Source organism: Orbicella faveolata, unplaced genomic scaffold (assembly GCF_042242905.1).
Source record: "Orbicella faveolata isolate gen_17 unplaced genomic scaffold, um_ofav_v1 contig_14, whole genome shotgun sequence".
NCBI classification, from domain to species: Eukaryota; Metazoa; Cnidaria; class Anthozoa; order Scleractinia; family Merulinidae; genus Orbicella; species Orbicella faveolata.
Window position 1 is genome coordinate 12,245,789 of NW_028301541.1, and position 18,119 is coordinate 12,263,907.

Consider the following 18,119-nt stretch of genomic DNA (forward strand, 5'->3'; position numbering starts at 1 on the left):
AATCTTTTCAGCGATAAGATTTTGGTTGAATAGCGGGTCTCTGTCATCCTAGTAGCTGGAGTATGGCCGCCATCTTGCGCGACTCCGTGGTCGACGTCGGGCGTACGCGCCCACGAGCAACGCCGCTAGCCATGATAACCATGAGAAAATCAAATTAATCATGGGTCCTATATGGGTATGGGGCTCCGCTTGGCGGCGCTTCCTTCTTTGATGTTGGACATCCATGTTATGGTCAATTGCCACCTGTCAAATGGAGGTTTCCGCTGACTAATATTACGTGATCATATCGCGGGCTTAAGTTTGGAACTTATCGAGGTCACGTTTTTTTAAGTTGACCGCTGACCAAGTGCTGGTTTTCGATTGGCTCATTTCAAGTTAATTTCTTGTAGTCAGGGCTAGGTTGTTCGGAAGCCGGTTAACGCTTACCCAGGATTAAAAGTTAACCGAAGAATAAATTTTTCTTCTATACAAATATTTTTCACTGTTTTTGTTTCGTGAAGTTTGAGATTTCTCAAACTTAAAACAGAAGCCCAAACAATGCACAGAAAACCTCACCGCAAACTTACAAAACTCAAATCAAAGTTGTCGCTTATCCTGGGTTAGCTTAATCGGGCTTTGAACAACCCGGCCATGGCGGAAAAAAGCCGGGCGGTGAAACGGGCAGTCCGCTCTTGGTCCAATTGCAATGTGTGATGCGGAGAAGGACTGGCACGAGCGCTCCTTCCGCACTTCCGGTGCAATTAATGGCTGCAAAAAATATCCTCTCGACGAACCGGAAATCAACTTTTCTGACTTTATTTTTGAGCCACCAGTAGTATATTTTGAAAGGCGTTTTTAATATCTTCGCCCGCAACTCAGTACTATTTTGTCCGTTGGAATATCACTCAAGTAGTTCCGTCGAAAGCTGCTCAAATTTGAGTGAAATAAGACAGTGTAGATTGCATGTATGTTCCGCCTATCATGACCAAGTTGTGTTCCGCTTCTTCTTTCACGAGAATTCCACGTTACTCCACTCTAAATTTTATATATGTTGAAGATCAACAGCTTTTCCATAACATTGCAAAAAATTAGCCGGGTATATTTGGCCATAGCAGCGTTTCAGAGCTTCAAAGTTTCCCTACTCTTGCCACACGCTTGCAAGCGCCTGCAAAGATTTCGCCATAGAGTCTATCGCGACCGAAACGTAATAGAATTTTGCTCGTTTGAGTTTCGTCTGAATTGCAATCAACACGTGATGCCTCATCAAGACATAAGAACTTTCGTCTGTAAATGCTGCTCAGTTTTGTTTGTGTAAAAATCCAATTAATCGCTGGTTGTCGATGAAAAGGAGCGCCCGCCGATCCGTGTTTTGTAGCTAAACATGACAAATTGAACCTCAACTACGCTCTTTCGTGTAAAAACGTACATCGAACTCAAACAATATCTCTAGCTTTAAATATGTTTAAGACTGATTTGATAAATATTTGAGAACATATTAGAAGTTTAGCTGGAAATGTGGGAAGGCAGCAGAGATATTACATCAGCAAAATTACGGTAGCACTTTTCAATCAACCCGAATAACAATTTCATTTTGTTGTTTGAGTTCTCAAAACTCCTTGTCTTCTTCATTTTCGCAGTGTAAAATTTCACTATGTCGAAGAAACCGTGATCTTAGTAGCCTTTTAGGGTTAGCAAAAATTATCGCATCATCTCAGCACAACAGATGGCGAAAAAAAACAGTGAAGATTTTATATTTAAGTAATAGAGTACTTTTTCCGTGTTTACATAGCCTCATCTAAACACTCGGAGGGTTGGGAGGATTCTCGAAAGTTATGCAAACCCGAGACGTAGTCGACTACGAGAACCATTGCTTTGTCTCGAATTTAACAAACCCAATAAACAGAATGTTTATGAGATTAATTTATTTAAAACATTGAACTTTTCTCAGTCTCAAAATAATTGTTGACACAGTGATTGTCTGGAATGAAACATCAAAACCACTTCTTAAATTCAGTTAAAATAAACACATAACCTTGCTTTCCGATGCGAATGTTCCAGTCCGTTTCAGGGCACAGCAGCGAGCAAAGTATAGCTCACTACAGCTCACGGTCAACTGTATCGCAGCTAAAAGGTGTCTCCGACACTATTTCAAACTGATTTGAGAATCACCAACCACAGAGGACGCAAATTTCCACCATCACTAACGCTCCTTTCATTCAAAACTCGAATCGAATGACCTCCAGGTTGACCGCAGCCGCAAGTTTTCCGAGCGTAGTTTTTCAACTCCTGCAATATTCGAGGCAACATCCAAGCTTTTCGGCTCACAGGGCTGCCCTGGTGACAAAACCTGACTTGACTTATCCAGTGTTTTCTTTGAGATTTGTAGATTTCGCAGTTCAATTCTGTTTTCGCTGTAAGTTTTCATTCCACGAGAAGCGACGCCTGAATCAAGTTTGACAGTGGCGTGATTGTCCTGGACGAATCACAATTCTTTGCTGCGCATAGCAACCAATGAGATTGCTTCAATTTGTATAGACAATAGATTACGTCAAATGGCTTTTTTCGTGTTCGCCAAAGTGGGCAAAGGCCGGCTTTCGAGTTATGTTGAAAGATTTTGAAATAAAAAAAGCTTTATCGGTGGTAGTTTGTTTCGTTATTATATAACACAAATAGATTCCATGTTGCCGTGCGTCAGTTCAGTAATAGATCACAGAAGACGTGAAAATGTGGCAAGAACATCAGTGACACACTCGGCTATCGCCTCGTGTGCCACTTTTTTTGTTCTTACCACATTTTGACGTCATCTGTGATCTATTACTGAACAGACGCACGGCAACATGGAATCTATTTGTTAAATAGTACACGTTATGAAATGCAAAAGATTACGCGTACAACTAACGCGAGCAGATCTTACAGCGCGAAATATAAAGTCCTGTTTTCAACCTGAAAAACTCATCTTTTCCCATTGCCTCAGAACAAAGATGCACCCAAAACCTTCCTTCTTCATATAGAAGGGAGTTTTGGTGGAATTTCTTTAGAAATCTAAGTTCCAGTGTAAGTAAGCGGAATCTGCTCATTTTAGTAGACCCCAGTCTACCGCATCACACCTTTTTACTCGGACCCGCTCGTTTCACCGCCCTAAGAGCGACCTGCTTCACACACATTTGCGATGATTTTGCCCTAGAATCTATCACGACCGAAAAGTAATAAAACTTTGCAAGTTTGAGTTTCGCCTGAATCGCAAGCAACACGTGATGTTTCATCAAGGCACAAAAACGTTCGTCTGTAAACTCTGGTCAGTTTTGTTGGCGTGAAAATTCAATAAATCGCTGGTTATCAGAGAAACCGAGCGCTCGCCGATGCGTGTTTTGTAGTTAAACATGAGAATCTGTTCAATTCCGCTCTTTCCCGTAAAAACGTATATCAAACTCAAACAATATCTCTAGCTTTAAATGCGTTAAAGACTGATTAATAATGTTTGAGAACATATTAAAAGTTTAGCTGGAAATATGGGAAGAGCAGAGATAATCAGCAAAGTTACGGTAGCGCTTTCTTTGATCAAACCGAATATCGCTTTTGATTTTGTTGTTAGAGTTCTCAAAACTCCTTGTCTATTTAAGTTCATTTTCACAGTATAAAATTTCACTATGTTGAAGAAACACACATGATGGTAGTAGCCTTATAACGTTGGCGAAAATTGTTGCAACATATCAGCAGAAAAGATGGCGAAAAAGACATTTTGTCAAGGTTTCGTATTGACAATTGAAAACACCGACTCGGACTTGAAAGTGCAAGCGCTGCATCATGCAAATTAGCTACTTGTACGCGTCAGATTTTCCTTTCAAAATTAAAATGAGCATTGTTCTGAGAAATTCACAAATTAACTCGATTCCAGAGTAGAGAGCTTTCTTCCATTATTCATAAGTCAAAAGCTTACACTTACAACTAGCGAGAGCAGATGTTACTCATTCATAGCGCGAAATCCTTTCAATCCTTTCAATCCTGAAAAATTGAAAATCCTTTCAATCCAAAAATGTTGCTGATTCATATAGAAGGGAGTTTCTAATCTCGTTCCCAGATCTCTTGTGGACGAAGCCGAAGGGGAGATCGAGCCTTCGGTTTCGCCCACAAGAGATCTGGGAACGAGACTAGGGAGAACCTTTTTGCTCGGACCCGCTCGTTTCACCGCCGAAGATGGCGTTGAATATTCACGGAAAGTGATTTACAATTCCAGAAATCATATCAGATTGCAGAAAGTGAAAAATATGAAACATTTTGTGTCTTCAAGCTTCTAATTTGGCGCCAAAAATGGGTCGCCGGCGTCCGGCAAGGCAACTCGCTCGTAGTTCGCCGAGTGTCGCCAGGTAGGATACTAGTTGTGTTATTTTCAACAAAATATGCCCTTCCTCGTCAAATAATTAAACCCGGAATTCTCCAGTTAACTATTAGAACAGACCAAAGCAACTTAAGCATTGTCTTTATTTTTGTTAGCTGCGAGAAAAAGGTTATTTATCGTGTCATTTCGAAAGGACAGCACAGTTTTGATTCATCAAAAGCTACCAATATTTGATAAAACTTCCTTTATTAAGCTAAGAAAAACTATTACCTTTAACGTTATTGTACTGAAAATGTCGTAGCGAGAGGAATGGAAACACGGAGGTGGTCAAGGCAGCGACCAATGCCTGTTGCCATACCAATTAACGAGATGTTGCAGGGAATATCGTATATTGACAGCGGTGAAGCCATTAAAGTTCCGGAAGACAACGGTAGAGCAATAGCTGTAGTCCCAAGGTACGTACGTCCGACAAGGTGGAGGAGTGGATGCAGATTGGGGTAGTCGTTAGCAATCACGTGATGTCGCGGGAAGGTGAGTTTAGCGTCACAATTAAAAGGGAAATTAAGCCAACAAATATTAGTGGCTACTGTTAATACATTAGTTGGGCATATAAAAGCTGATGTGTCATGGTAGCATTTGTTAAGCACCTCCGTTGTTTTCGGCCGCAAATTGGTTTAATTTGGTCTGCCAAGAGGAAAATGTTTTGTCGATAACTCTGATATCTGGTATCCTGGGAAAGTCGGTTTAGTTTGGTTGTGAGCGCATCCGTTGCTCGTAAAATATAGGCCGCTTTCCCATTTAAAACGTGAATCATAGACTGTGATTTACAAATTACGAAAAATGTCTCTGACATTACTAACATGTTCTGTGTCACACTAGTCGCCTAGGGCCATGTAAATTTTCGGAAACAGGCCCAAGACCCCATCGTGGCAACAGTAACTACTACGTCTACTCGCAGAATGTTGTGATAGAAACATTTGTTCGTGAAGAGAGAAACCGCGACAGTTTTGGAGTGCCCAGGTCTTACAAGCAGCCAGCGAGGGCTGATAGTAACGTGGGAAGATCGTACGACTAGGTAAACCTGTGGCATATGTGTAATATCGGCGTAAGTAGGAATCACATTCTAATAGGTTGGAAAAACTAGAAAGAGATAACAAACGATTCATAACCTTTTGTGTTTTTTGCATGGTATCCAAGAGACGGCCGAAAAAGGTTGACCGCGAAATCGAACAGTTATTAGTCATCTGTAACGGTGGCCCTGCATGGTGGTATAGCTTTCAGTTTAGTAACTAGCTGCACCAATTTGGTTTCGGAGTAAAAATGAGTGGATGAACATTTTAGCTCATCATTAAAGATGAGGGATAAAACGTTATGGATTTACCGGCCGAGTCGAATTTAGCAGAGCATAATAATGGAAGGTTAAAGAAGAAGCAGAAAAGAGCAAGCAATGGAATCATCGACGATGAAGCCTGATGTTTGACTTGACAAGACTGCGAGGTCTTCGAAGGTGGCATGGTGGCCTAAAGAAAAGAGAAACGCGCCTGTTAACGTTATTGCGAAAAATGTTACTAAAACAACGTAACAAGGCTTTTCGATAGCTATGGTATAGTAAGTGATTCCCTTTTGGGTTCAAATGAATGCCGTCAGCGGGGAAAACTGTCTGTTTAGAACTAAGAATAGAGCGATGAAACCAAAACGTTGCGAAAGGTACGTTGTTACAAAGATGCGACAAGATACGGTTTAAATGAAACACCCTAGTATTATACGGAGGAAACAATTTAGGTGGTTGCCTTCTCGGTAGAATTTCGCTCACAATAATGTGTTCCACGAAAAACCTAAAGTGAAACAACTGAAGCGGTTGGAAAATGTTCGCAGCGAGGTCTGCCACATTAGTCTTAGCACTGCACAGATCATTGGAACCGATCTCGAGGACAAGTACAGTGGGATTAAATCCAGTGACAGCCGGCAGATCAAATTGCCATAGTTTCGTGACTGTCCATCCCCCAATGCCATGGAATTTAACTGTCGGTGCCATCGTGAGATGGAAATTAGCAGAGACGCAAGGTAAAGAGGTTTCGGCCAAAAATTTTGCAATTTGCCATACGATGGAATGTCCCAGGACCATAATGCGGGGAGAAGGTTGTATTTCCATTGTTTGGTCCGGTTAGTCTATGATAAAGAAAATACGAAGATTAACCATTACGCTGGCGAGACTGAAATCGGCTACAAGGCGACGATTTAGAATATTGGCTTCTGGTTCCCAGGTTGTTTCTGAAATGGGGTAATTTGCCCACTTAACTAAGTATTGAATTTTACCATTCTTTGTTCGGGGTTTAAGAATCTTTTCTGCGTTAAAAATGGTTTCATCGTCGATCAAACTGGCAGAACTACCATCAGCATCAGTCAGTTGCGGTTGCGGCTGGTTTTCGTTAAGAGAAGTGTCGCCCTGTGCAAGGCCTTCTCCTGGGGTGGAAGGAACCTCTGGAGGTTCAAAACTATCTGCTAGTAAGTCATCGGGGCTGAGAAATGGTTCGCTTTCAACAGTGTCGTCCGGAGGAGTGATCGGCCTTTCGTCGGGGTCTACGAAGTGCTTTATGCGGTTCGCATGCACGATAGTGCTTACTGGCATATTTCCGCAAGGGCGCAAGCGGAAGTGTACAGGGCTAAGTTTCTCGACAACCCTGTATGGACCATGATAATTATAAAGGAAGTTTTGGGTTTGGTTAGGGTTTGGCAGAGAGTGGAGTTCATACGCTCCACAAGTCCGTCTGTTTGCGGATGATATGCCGAAGAGTTAAGCTTTTTGAAGCTATACAGTTTACATACCTCCAACACTAGGTTGGACAGAAAATTCTTTCCGTGATCTGAAAGCAAAGTCCTAGGCGCGCCGTGTCGAGGGATGATTTCATTCGTGAGAAGGCGCGCAATGGTCACTGAGTCTGCATTTTTCACAGGAAAGATTTCTGGCCACTTAGTTAAGCATTCTACGAATACTACAATGTATCGGTTACCAGACCAAGTGATTGGTAATGGTCCTAGTAGATCGACAGCTAGTCGCGAGAAAGCAGCATCTATTGGAATTGGCAGGAATGGTGCACGGTGCTTATTTCGCGGATTCTTACGAGTCGCACAGTCTTGGCATGACCGAACCCAGTGTTCTACGTCCGTATGCATTCCTTTCCAATAAAATCGGTCTCTTAACTTCTCGTAAGTTTTGAAAGTACCCAAGTGTCCTCCAGACAAATCATCACGCGCATGCACTAAAACTTCATAACGTAAAGGAGGGAGTACTAACTGGGCATGGTACCCTTTACGAGCTCGTTTCTGTAGTACATCGAGATGGTACAGAAGATTATTTTCATCAAGAAAGTAAATATCCTGGGATAGTGGTACTTGTTTTGCTCTTACGTTATCATGTGGTAACTGATCATTCTCCAAATAATCTGTTATTTCAGCTAAGTCGTTGTCTCGGCGTTGGAAGTCATAAATCTCCTTTGTCTTGACACCCACGTCCTCGAGAGTGTTACGACTATACGTGCCATGAAGGCGTCGTGACAATGCATCGGCATTGCAATTGCTTGTTCCCGGTCTATTGACAATATCTAAATCAAACTGTTGAATCTAAAGTGTCAATTACGCGATACGATTGCTCGGATCTTGAATTGACATTAGCCATTTGAGTGCATTATGATCTGTGTGAATTGCAAATTTCTTGGCACGAAGGTAAGGTTGAAATCGTTTTATCCCATCAATCACAGCCAAAGCCTTACGTTCTGTCGCACTATAATTTCGCTCTGCTCGATTAAGGTCTCTTCTGGCGTATGCAATCGTCACTTCTTTTCCATCTACAATTTGTCGTAAGGTCAGTCAACCCTATGGAAGTTTGGCTGGCGTCAACATACAAGTAAAAAGAAAGGTTAAAATCCGGATAGGCAGGGACTGGCGCCGAAACAAGTGCGCGTTTAACAGTTTCAAAAGCAGTTTGGCAGTCTGCATTCCATTTAAACTGTGCGTGTTTGCTTGTCAACTTGTTCAGTGGTGAGGCGATTTTGGCGAAACCTTTGATAAAACGTCGGTAATAGTTACACAAACCCCTAAAAAAATGCCTTAACGCCAGTGGTGTTTGTAGGAATTGGAAACTCTTGGACTGCACGAATTTTGTCTGGGTCAGGTTTCAGACCCTCTGCCGATACTACGTGACCCAAATATTCCACTTGAGGTTTCACAAAGTGACACTTACTAGGTTTCAAGCGCACGTTTGCCTCTCGGAGGCGTTCGAATACCTCTTCCAAGTGTTTTTAATGGTCGTCAAAGTTGCGGAAAAAAATGATCAAGTCATCAATGTATACTAGGCAAATATCCCATTCTAAACCCCTTAGGATATGCGTCATTAGCCTTTGGAAAGTAGCTGGATTATTACAGAGCCCAACAGGCCATTATGTGTAATAAAAACTGTCTTTCTTTTGAGTCAGCAGTCATTTCTGTCTGCCAGTACCTGGATCGTAAATCTAACGTTGAAAAACAGCGGGCACCCCCCAATGCGTCTAAGGCTTCCGAAAGTCGCGTAAGGGGATGGCTATCTTTGGTAACTGCATTTAAGCGCCTATAATCGACACAAAATCTGGGCTTGTCACCTTGTCGTGGTGGTGGAGCTTGCGTGTCTCAGTGACCCCAAGAGCTATGCCGGTAGGGACTTAGTCCCTGGTGAGTTCAACCGTGCCGGATTGGTCGAGGGATAGAGACGTGACAAAGGACAGCCCCTGGTCCTCCGGGTTGGATGTTGGGCGTTAGGCTAATCACCTAACCTCGTAAAAAAATGAATGATTACAGAAACCTTACACATCAGAGGCAATCTACCGAATCTTGGGGGCCGAGTGGCACACAACATGACGCTCCAGAGTGAAAGCCGCATGGCAACTCTGGAGCCGAGGACGCCAATAGTGCACCCAAAAACACAGTTGAGGATAGGAAACTGGAACGTGAGAACCTTGTATGCAAAAGCAATGAGAGAGGCTAAGTTGCAGATAATGGGTATAAGTGAAAGCAGATGGTGTGGATCGGGGAAGTTCATTCTCAGTACAGGTGAGACAATAGTGTATTCTGGCAGAGTCGACGAAGTTCACCAACATGGCGTGGCTATCATGCTAAACAAAGATGCAGCAAACGCATTGATCAATTGGACACCTATAGATGAGCGGATAATTCGAGCCAGATTCCACTCTAGGTATGTCAAGTTAACGCTGATCCATGCCTATGCCCCCACTAATGACACTGATGAACAGGTGAAAGATCATTTCTATGAGAAGCTCCAGGCAATAGTGGAAAAAACACCGAAGCACGATTTGCTGGTTATCTTTGGAGATTTGAACGCAAAGGTAGGAAGCGATTTAGAAGGATACGAAAGAGTAATGGGTAAGCATGGAGTTGGAACCAGGAACGACAATGGCGAGAAACTGTGCGATTTTTGCGGCATGAATGACCTGGTGATCACAGGTACGATATTTCCACATAAGGAGATCCATAAACAAACTTAGATATCCCCTGATAGACGCACTTGCGATCAGATAGACCATGTGTTAATCAACAGGAAATTTAGAACATCTGTGCTGGACACAAGAGCCATAAGATCAGCTGATATCGCCAGTGACCACCACCTGGTTTGCACCAAACTGAGGTTAAAGCTAAAAGCAGCTCCTAAAAGAAGTGGAATTAGAAGGACGAGATATGATACTCAGAAGCTGGAGAACGATGGGTGTAGGAGGCAGTATCGTTTGGAACTAAGGAACAGGTTTGAGATATTGCAGAGGGAGGAGCTGGAAGATGACGAAACAGATCAGCCAGAAGCTGAGCTGGAGAAGGCAAACGGCATCTTAGAGAAGGCTTACAATATGACAGCAAAGAAAGTTCTAGGATATAAGACAAAAAAAGTTAAGCCATGGATCAGTAAAGAATCGTGGGTCCTGATTGAGGAGAGGAAAGCGATAAAACTAAAACTTGATGGAACCAACTCCGAGAGACTGAAAGAAAAGAGGCGAGTAGAATATAAAGCCAAAGACCGAGAAGTGAAGAGGCAAATACGCAGGGACAAGAGGAATTGGACAGAAGGGATAGCAAAAGAAGCAGAGGAAGCAGCGAATATGCAACACATGAAGACTCTTTACAACTTAACTAAAACGATCTGCAACTACAAACCAAGGCAGAGCACAGTAGTCAACGACAGAAATGGTAACGCCCTAACCAGCGATGAGGATAGAAGGAGGCGGTGGAGAGAGCATATCATGGAGATACTGAATAGGGAGGAGCCAGCCTACCCGATCAATGAAGAAGATTGTGAACAGCAGGACATAGCTGACATAGACACGAGACCTGTGAGCAAAGCTGAGATAAGAAGGACAATAAAGAGTCTTAAGAATGGTAAAGCCCCTGGTGATGATATGATAACAGCAGAACTACTGAAGGCAGACCTTGAATTTACAACCGACAGAGTGAAAGAACTTATAGACACGATTTGGAGTCTGGAAAAGGTCCCACGTAAATGGAAGAGGGGACTCATTATTAAGATACCGAAGAAAGCGAACTTAAGGGAGTGTAAGAACTGGCGGGGAGTGACTCTCCTACCAGTTGTTAGCAATATATTGGGAAGAATTGTAATTGATCGCATTCGCACGGGGATTGACCGCAGGCTCCGTAAGGAACAGGCTGGATTTAGATCTGGTAGAGGAACGACGGAGCAAATTTTCATCTTACGCAATATATTAGAGCAAGTGAATGAATGGCAGGCAACTCTCTATATCAATTTCGTAGATTTCGAGAAGGCGTTTGACTCAGTGCACAGAAATGGCTTATGGATGATAATGAATCAGTATGGAATCCCACAGAAGATCATCAACATAGTTAAAGCGCTGTATGATGGCTTTGAATGTGCTGTTGTCGAGGAAGAAGCAACTTCAGAATGGTTTGAACTAACGGCTGGTGTCAAGCAAGGATGTACAATGTCTGGCTTTCTTTTCCTGCTCATTATAGACTGGGTAATGAGGCATACTGTGAAAGAGGAGGGAACCGGGCTGAGGTAGAAATTTGCATCCAAACTTGAGGACCTCGACTTCGCTGACGATGTAGCTTTAATTTCCTCAACACAAAGACACGTGCAGTTCAAAACAAACAGGCTGGTAGAAAATGCAGAAAGGACAGGCCTTCGGGTAAATGTCGAGAAGTGCGAAGTCATGAGAGTCAATGCAAGGAATAATGAAGCCATTACAGTGAATGGTCTGGCGTTGGAAGATGTAGAGAAGTTTATCTATCTAGGAGCCACAGTATGTAAACAAGGGGGGCGGAGAAGAAGACATCAAGGCTAGGCTAGGGAAAGCGAGGGGAGCGTTTGTGAAGCTAAATCGAGAATGGAAATCCAGCAGTGTGCCGAGGAAGACGAAGATCAGGCAATACAAAACATTGGTCAAACCAGTTCTCATGTATGGTTGCGAAACACGGAAAATGAACGAAGGTGATGCTAAGAAAATCGATGTGTTTCAGAACCGATGCCTGAGAAGGATAATGAAGATTAAATGGCAAGATAGGATTAGTAATAGAGAGCTACTGGAAAGGGCTAACGTGGAGAGGTTGAGTGAAGAGGTAAGAAGAAGGAGATGGCGATTCATTGGACATATCCTCACACAACAACCTGACAATGACTGTGTTACAGCCCTGACATGGACCCCAGAGGGAAAGAGAAAGAGAGGCCGGCCAAAAACAACCTGGCGGCGCGCAGTAGAAAAGGAGAGCTCCAAAGCAGGGTGGCGGTCCTGGAGAGAGGTGCGCACTGCAGCGCAAGACAGGAATCGATGGAGAGCACATGTGGAGGCCCTATGCGCCAACTTGGCGCCAGGGGACAGGTGAAGGTGAAGGTGAATCGACACAAAAGCGTATAGTACCATCTGATTTCTTAACGAGAACTACCGGGGCTGCAGATACTGAGGGCGCGATGACATCATTTGCTAGCCTCTCGTTTACTTGTGTCTCTATTTCTTCCCTATTAGCTGGTGTTGTGCGATAAGACCTAAGGCGAATAGGCAAATGGTACCCCGTATCGATTGTATGTTTCACCACAGAGCTACGTCTGGACTATAGGCAAAAATTTCGTCATATTCAACCAATAGGGCACGCAGGCGCCCTTGTTGGTCAGATGTCAAGCCCTCAGTATTAATATCAAGAGGGGACGGAGGGTTGGTATCAACAGCCGTGGGAACCTCCCTTTCCTTTTCAGCCTGCTGCTCCGCCTGGAACAATTCAAAGGTGGAATTAGGGAAAATTTGCCTAATCGCGTTTTACGGTAGATCCGGACTGGCTGTGTCGTGGGATTAAGAAGTCGAATGGGAACCGAATTGGTAGAGAAAACTTTGACTAATTCACAAGCTCCCGCAATTTGGTAGCGCTCAGTTAATTCTGCACGTGGTACTACAAGACCTGTATCACTATCTGTGTATGGTAGCCTTAGATCTCCTGAAACTAGGACTTCCGAATTTGGTGGTGCAATGAAGCTATTCTGTGCATGAATAAGACAAAAATTGGTTTCCTGTGTGGGTTCATCTGTGTTCACAAAACTGTCTGAAACCAAAGTGTCATGATGAAGTAAAAGCTTATGTTCCTCCAAATCAATTTTTCGCATGATAAAACTCGAGGAAATCGCGCCCTAGAATTACACCATAGGTCAATGACTCTATAAACAATGTTTGGAATGGATATTGCTCGCCAGCGATATCAAAAGAGATATGCGTATATCCTAGTACAGGAATAACAGCACCACTTACTGCGCGGAGACAATCGATAGGAGACGGCGAGAGATCTGAGCGAAATTCATCTGGAAGTTGGTGAAAGATACTTGCTTTAATGGCAGTCACAGAAGCCCCCGTGTCAATTAGAATTGGTAATTGGCGACCAAAAATGTGGCCCCGTACTGAAGTACTGTTGGGCAGCGGTTGTAGTGGAACTTTGTTGTTTGTCAAAGTAGCTATGACATGATTCGGGTTGGTAAACAAATATGCAGATGACCCGAGAGGGGACATGCCATTGTCAGCAAGAACTGTTTTGTCACCGGTGATACCAGGAGTAAAACTGTGCGGAGAATAAGTATTTCCCTGTCTAAAATTTCCTTTAGTGGAAGAATCGTACATGTTCAAATCACAAAATCTCCTGCAAGTTACTTGGAGTAGAAAAGCGAAAGTTGTGAAAAGCAATGATAAAAATGCAACTACACAATTAACAAAGGCGATGCACAATGACGATCGACGTTGTGGCTGGACCCTTGCCGGTGTATTTTGAATGAAAGCCTCCAAAGCAATTTGTGAACTGAACTCAGATACAGTAACAATAGACCGGTCGAATACATTGAAAGCCGCACCAAGAATATCAACACGGTTGATTGTTTTGGAGTCCCGTAGGGGAGCTTGTTAATTCGGAAACAACCGGAGAAACTACGGTAGGATCAGAAGAGACTCCTTGGTAGGATTTTGCAGGTGTACGTTTTGTCCTGAGTAAGTTATAGTTTCAACATGCCTAGTTGTGGCTGTACCGCAGTCACTTGGTGAAACATCTACTTTGGTGAAGGATCGTGTAACTTTTCGGGCCTTTATTTGTGGATATTTTCTCTCCTGGGGGGTACCCAGAACGTTTTGTCCAGCGTCAGCATTCCGTTGAACATTGTCAAAACTTGTATCTGCCATTAAATATTGTTCCTCTTTCGGGAAAAAACTATGGACTTTTTCATCTAGGGAAACGTTTCTTTTTAAAACATCAGAATCTCTAGAATCTCGCCAATCAAGTTCTTACGGACAACTGCTCATGGTATTTACTTCAGCTAACGTATGGTTAGGATTGTCGGGTGCTGACAAAAAGCAGGATCTTCACGAAAATTAACTGACCGTAGCGCACAACTCTGGAGGTGAACTAGATTGTTGTAATGGTGAACTTTCGTCGATTTCGGAATTTGTTTGGAGCTTCCGTTGAGCCAACTGCTTGGAACGTACAGCATAAAATTTCGGTTTTGACTGATTATCATCTATGGAAGAATGTACTGTTGGCCTACCCGGGAAAGTCTATGTCAACAGGAAGAGGTGATGCGGTCTTTTGATTTAGGGCATCACCATCAAGGTTACACGTAGAAGAATTATTAGCTGGCCCGGTAGAAGTAAAAACATATTTCGGCACAGAAGTGTCAATTGCTTCTAAATCGAGTGATGGGAAAGGAGTCTTACAATCCGCTCGTGAAATAATTTTAGAATTCGCGGCTGCAGGAGAATCTCTATCACGCGCAGCAGGCAAGGAGTCACACAACGGCGATATGTAATTTTGTGCGGTTCTAACAATCGAATTTTCAAAACTAGCGATCTCTCCTCGCTCGCGTGCGGGAGAGATCGAATCTAATTTAAAGGCTGACGAGAGGTAGGACGCGAAAAGGAATCCTGGGATCACGACCACGGTTTTGTCGTTGTCTACAAACGGCCCGGGGGGGGGCACTGCCATATATGGGCTATATAGGTATGTGCCGCTGTGAAGGGTATGGTTTTCAAGCAGTTTACTCTAGGATGGGGTACATAAATTAGAGCGTTTGGGTCTAGAATAAGGTATAATTTTTCACAAAACTGACTTCTTGGTTGAAGATTTTATCTAGACTAAGAAAACCAGGAATTGTCACTCAAAAATATAAAAAAAAATCAAATCGGCAAGTTTAAATTTACGCAAATCAGCCTCAACAGTGTCGATAGATGGGGGGATTTGGGGAGTTTACTCTAGTATAGGGTAGCAAAATTCAGCTGAACTAGCTCTGGTATAGGCTAAGGGTTCCAGGGTCCCAGCGGCCCACCCCCACCCGGAAATTCCCAAAGTACCCCCCCCCCCGGACAAACGGCCATCACATGTCCTGGTTTATTACAAAAATCACAAATTGGCCTGCCATCGAAAAATTGCCTCCCGTGCTGGAGGCGTTGAAACGCGAATCGCGCGACCGACGTAGTTCCTGGCGTTCTGATTTGTCTGGAAATTTGGAGTCGTTTAAATTTCCGCTCTGATTTGGATTGGCTTGAAAATTACCATAAGCTGCGAGCAGAGGTGTTAACGTATCAGCAGTGGTTTTCTGCAATTGAGCTAGCGTACGCAAAATTTTACCCGTCCGATCAGCGGATTCCTTTTTAGGCAGTGATTCCGTTAGCTTAGCATGCATCTAACTGTCAAATGTTACCCTCGAAAAATAAAGTCTTACCTACCTACCTACCTACCTACCTACCATCTCAGCGTCTTCAATAGTGTCGGGCCTTTCTAGGAGACCATAAGTTTTGATATTGGGTTGTAATTAAACCCTGGATAAAATAATTAACACACTCCGACCGCGGTAAATTTATTCGTCGACAAAGGCGACGAATTTGAGCTGCAAATATTCTAACCATTTTGGACGATAATTGTTTGGTGTCATTTAATCTTTGCTTGAGTAGCCAAACAGTGGAATTGTTTTTTAAGAGCTTCCGAAAGAATGTCAGAAGATTGACCCTTCAACTCGGGTGTAGTATCGAACCATATGCTAGCACTGCCATTTAAAAACAATGGAAAAGCCTCGGCCTTCCTTTCAGGGCTTTAATGATAAAAAGCCGCGGTACAGTTGAAGTTTGTTAAAAATTCATTAACGTCTTCGTGGGCGTCACCCGAAAATTTCGGCATAGGGAGGCTATTGTTGCTAGGAAACATGGGCATGACATGTAATTTTTGGAAGGCTTTAGAAAGCGTGGAAATTTGCTCCGCCCAATTTTCTGTAAATTCCCTATTTTGCCGAGTTAAAAGTTTCTCGAGATATTCCATATTCATCGTGATTTCGTCAGAAAAATCCAAATGAGAATTAACTTGAGATAAGTCAAAAGTAACTGAACTCTGGGCCGAACTATGAGATAGTTCAAAACCTGGCGATGACGGAGGTGTTAACGAAAATTCAAACTCGTTGCTCTTATTTTGGCGGCAAAATTTGAGTCCAATGTGGAAGTTTAACAGTGCTGGCGGATCTTGATACAACTTTCACGGCCCTTGATGGTCAGCGCGACAATCTTCATTCGCAAGGCGTTCAAGGAGCTACAGACGCATAGCCTGTTTCTTAACAAATGGAAGCTTTACAACGAACAATGTCACTTGTGTCAGCGCCCTCACACAGCACCAGAACTTTGTTTTCCAGAAACTGTCATGTCTCATCCCCAGCAAGAAACCCTGCAACTACTCTTGGATGGCGACCTCTGGTTCACCTGGATTTTCGACCACCGACAACACGAGGTCTTTTCCATATGCCGTTATTTTCTTATTAATCAAGACTACATATTCCCGACGTTCTACCGTTCCCTACACTCGACCTACACAAGGGACGACGCTTATGGATATCTGGAACTCATATACGAAATGGCAAAGGCAGAATACGACGTTCTTGCGTGACGTCTCCTCGACTACTATAACACTGAAGCATTCACAAGCCTCTCTTGTTCCCCATTCGGTGTTATTCCGTTCCACGACATTATCATCTTTCTTGCCTCGTGCGCGTTCCACCTCCGAGTCTTTGTCCAAGAAACGCCGTTTTCATGCCTCTGCCATTTGGCATTCTCCTTAAGTAAGGTTTCTGTTATTTTTTTTAGATATTCTCGTTGTGCGGCACGTATGGAGAACTACCCACAGTTCATATAGGCCTCGTTAACATATAACAGAGACCCTGATTTCTCTCGAATAATCTGTTTTCACAAATATTGCAAAGTGTGGATCTTTCTCTAGTTGTATATATTTCATTTGTTAGTCATATTCCATTTTATGCCATGTTATGGAACATTTCCTTTTGATGTGTATTTGCGTGTCCTCGTGTGTAACCAAAAAACAATTTAAAATTTCAAAAACCACAAAAGAAAAAACCGTTTTATACAGTGTTGCCACCTTCAAATTTTCTTTCCTCTGAGTCACCGGAGGCGACACTGCTGAAAGGCAAGGATAATATGTTGGCACACAATTTTATATATCTATATTCTCATTTATATTCCCGAATTTCAATTGATTTGCACTCGTTTTAACATTCCCAAATCTTAATTGATTGATATCCTGTGAGAAATTTTATTCGAGTAACTAGGATGTGTTCCTACGATTTATTTAACATGATTTTGTAGTTTACTAAACTGAAAAACGTGATCTGTGTTGTTTTCATTAATACCAGTTTGTTACCAAGCAACGTACACGTGCCAGAACCAACGTGCACGTGCCAGAACGTACAGTTGATTTAAGTACACGTACTTTTTGGTAAATTAACATATGTTGTGTAAGTTGGAAAAGTTTCTCGTGGGAACTTTTCCACACACTTATCCCTTCTTCTGTTTGTTTTCTTGCGGAGTTTACGCACTCCAGATTGATTTTAGTGGAAATTGTAAAGAACTATTGTTCTGTACAATCCAGGAACATTAATTAGTTCACATTCCCATTTTCGCCCGATGCTTGAGTAATAGTCTGGTAATCCTCTTAGGTTGTTAACATTTGTAATTTTAAGGTTTCTACTTCAGCGTAATTGATAGCTGGACTCTTCTGGTCTTTTGACCAAGACGAACTGTGGAGCATTTGATTCCATACAACTTAACGAACAATGGACCACTTTAATTAGTTTAGTTCGATACTGGAAAATATTTAAAAAGTTACTCCAGCTACCTTTGTTCTGTTGAAACGTTGTTATGAAAACAGATCACGGTTATAAAATGTAACCCGTCCAGTCTCTGCAATGTTAGTGATTGGTATGGAAGGAAACCGAAATTCA

General features: G+C 42.7%; 2 protein-coding genes and 1 pseudogene across 2 annotated transcripts; 2 read left to right on the top strand and 1 right to left on the bottom strand.

Moving 5' to 3' along the window:
• Positions 1-4,832: 4,832 nt before the first annotated feature.
• LOC149114034 (uncharacterized) lies at positions 4,833-6,350 on the bottom strand (annotated as a pseudogene).
• A 2,785-nt stretch (positions 6,351-9,135) lies between these two features.
• LOC149114035 (protein CFDP2-like) lies at positions 9,136-9,849 on the top strand. The gene has a single exon (XM_089286663.1). It carries the CDS (start codon positions 9,136-9,138, stop codon positions 9,847-9,849), a length of 714 nt encoding a protein of 237 aa, XP_089142789.1.
• A 1,957-nt stretch (positions 9,850-11,806) lies between these two features.
• On the top strand, positions 11,807-12,208 carry LOC149114036 (uncharacterized). The gene has a single exon (XM_089286028.1). It carries the CDS (start codon positions 11,807-11,809, stop codon positions 12,206-12,208), a length of 402 nt encoding a protein of 133 aa, XP_089142154.1.
• Positions 12,209-18,119: the final 5,911 nt, after the last annotated feature.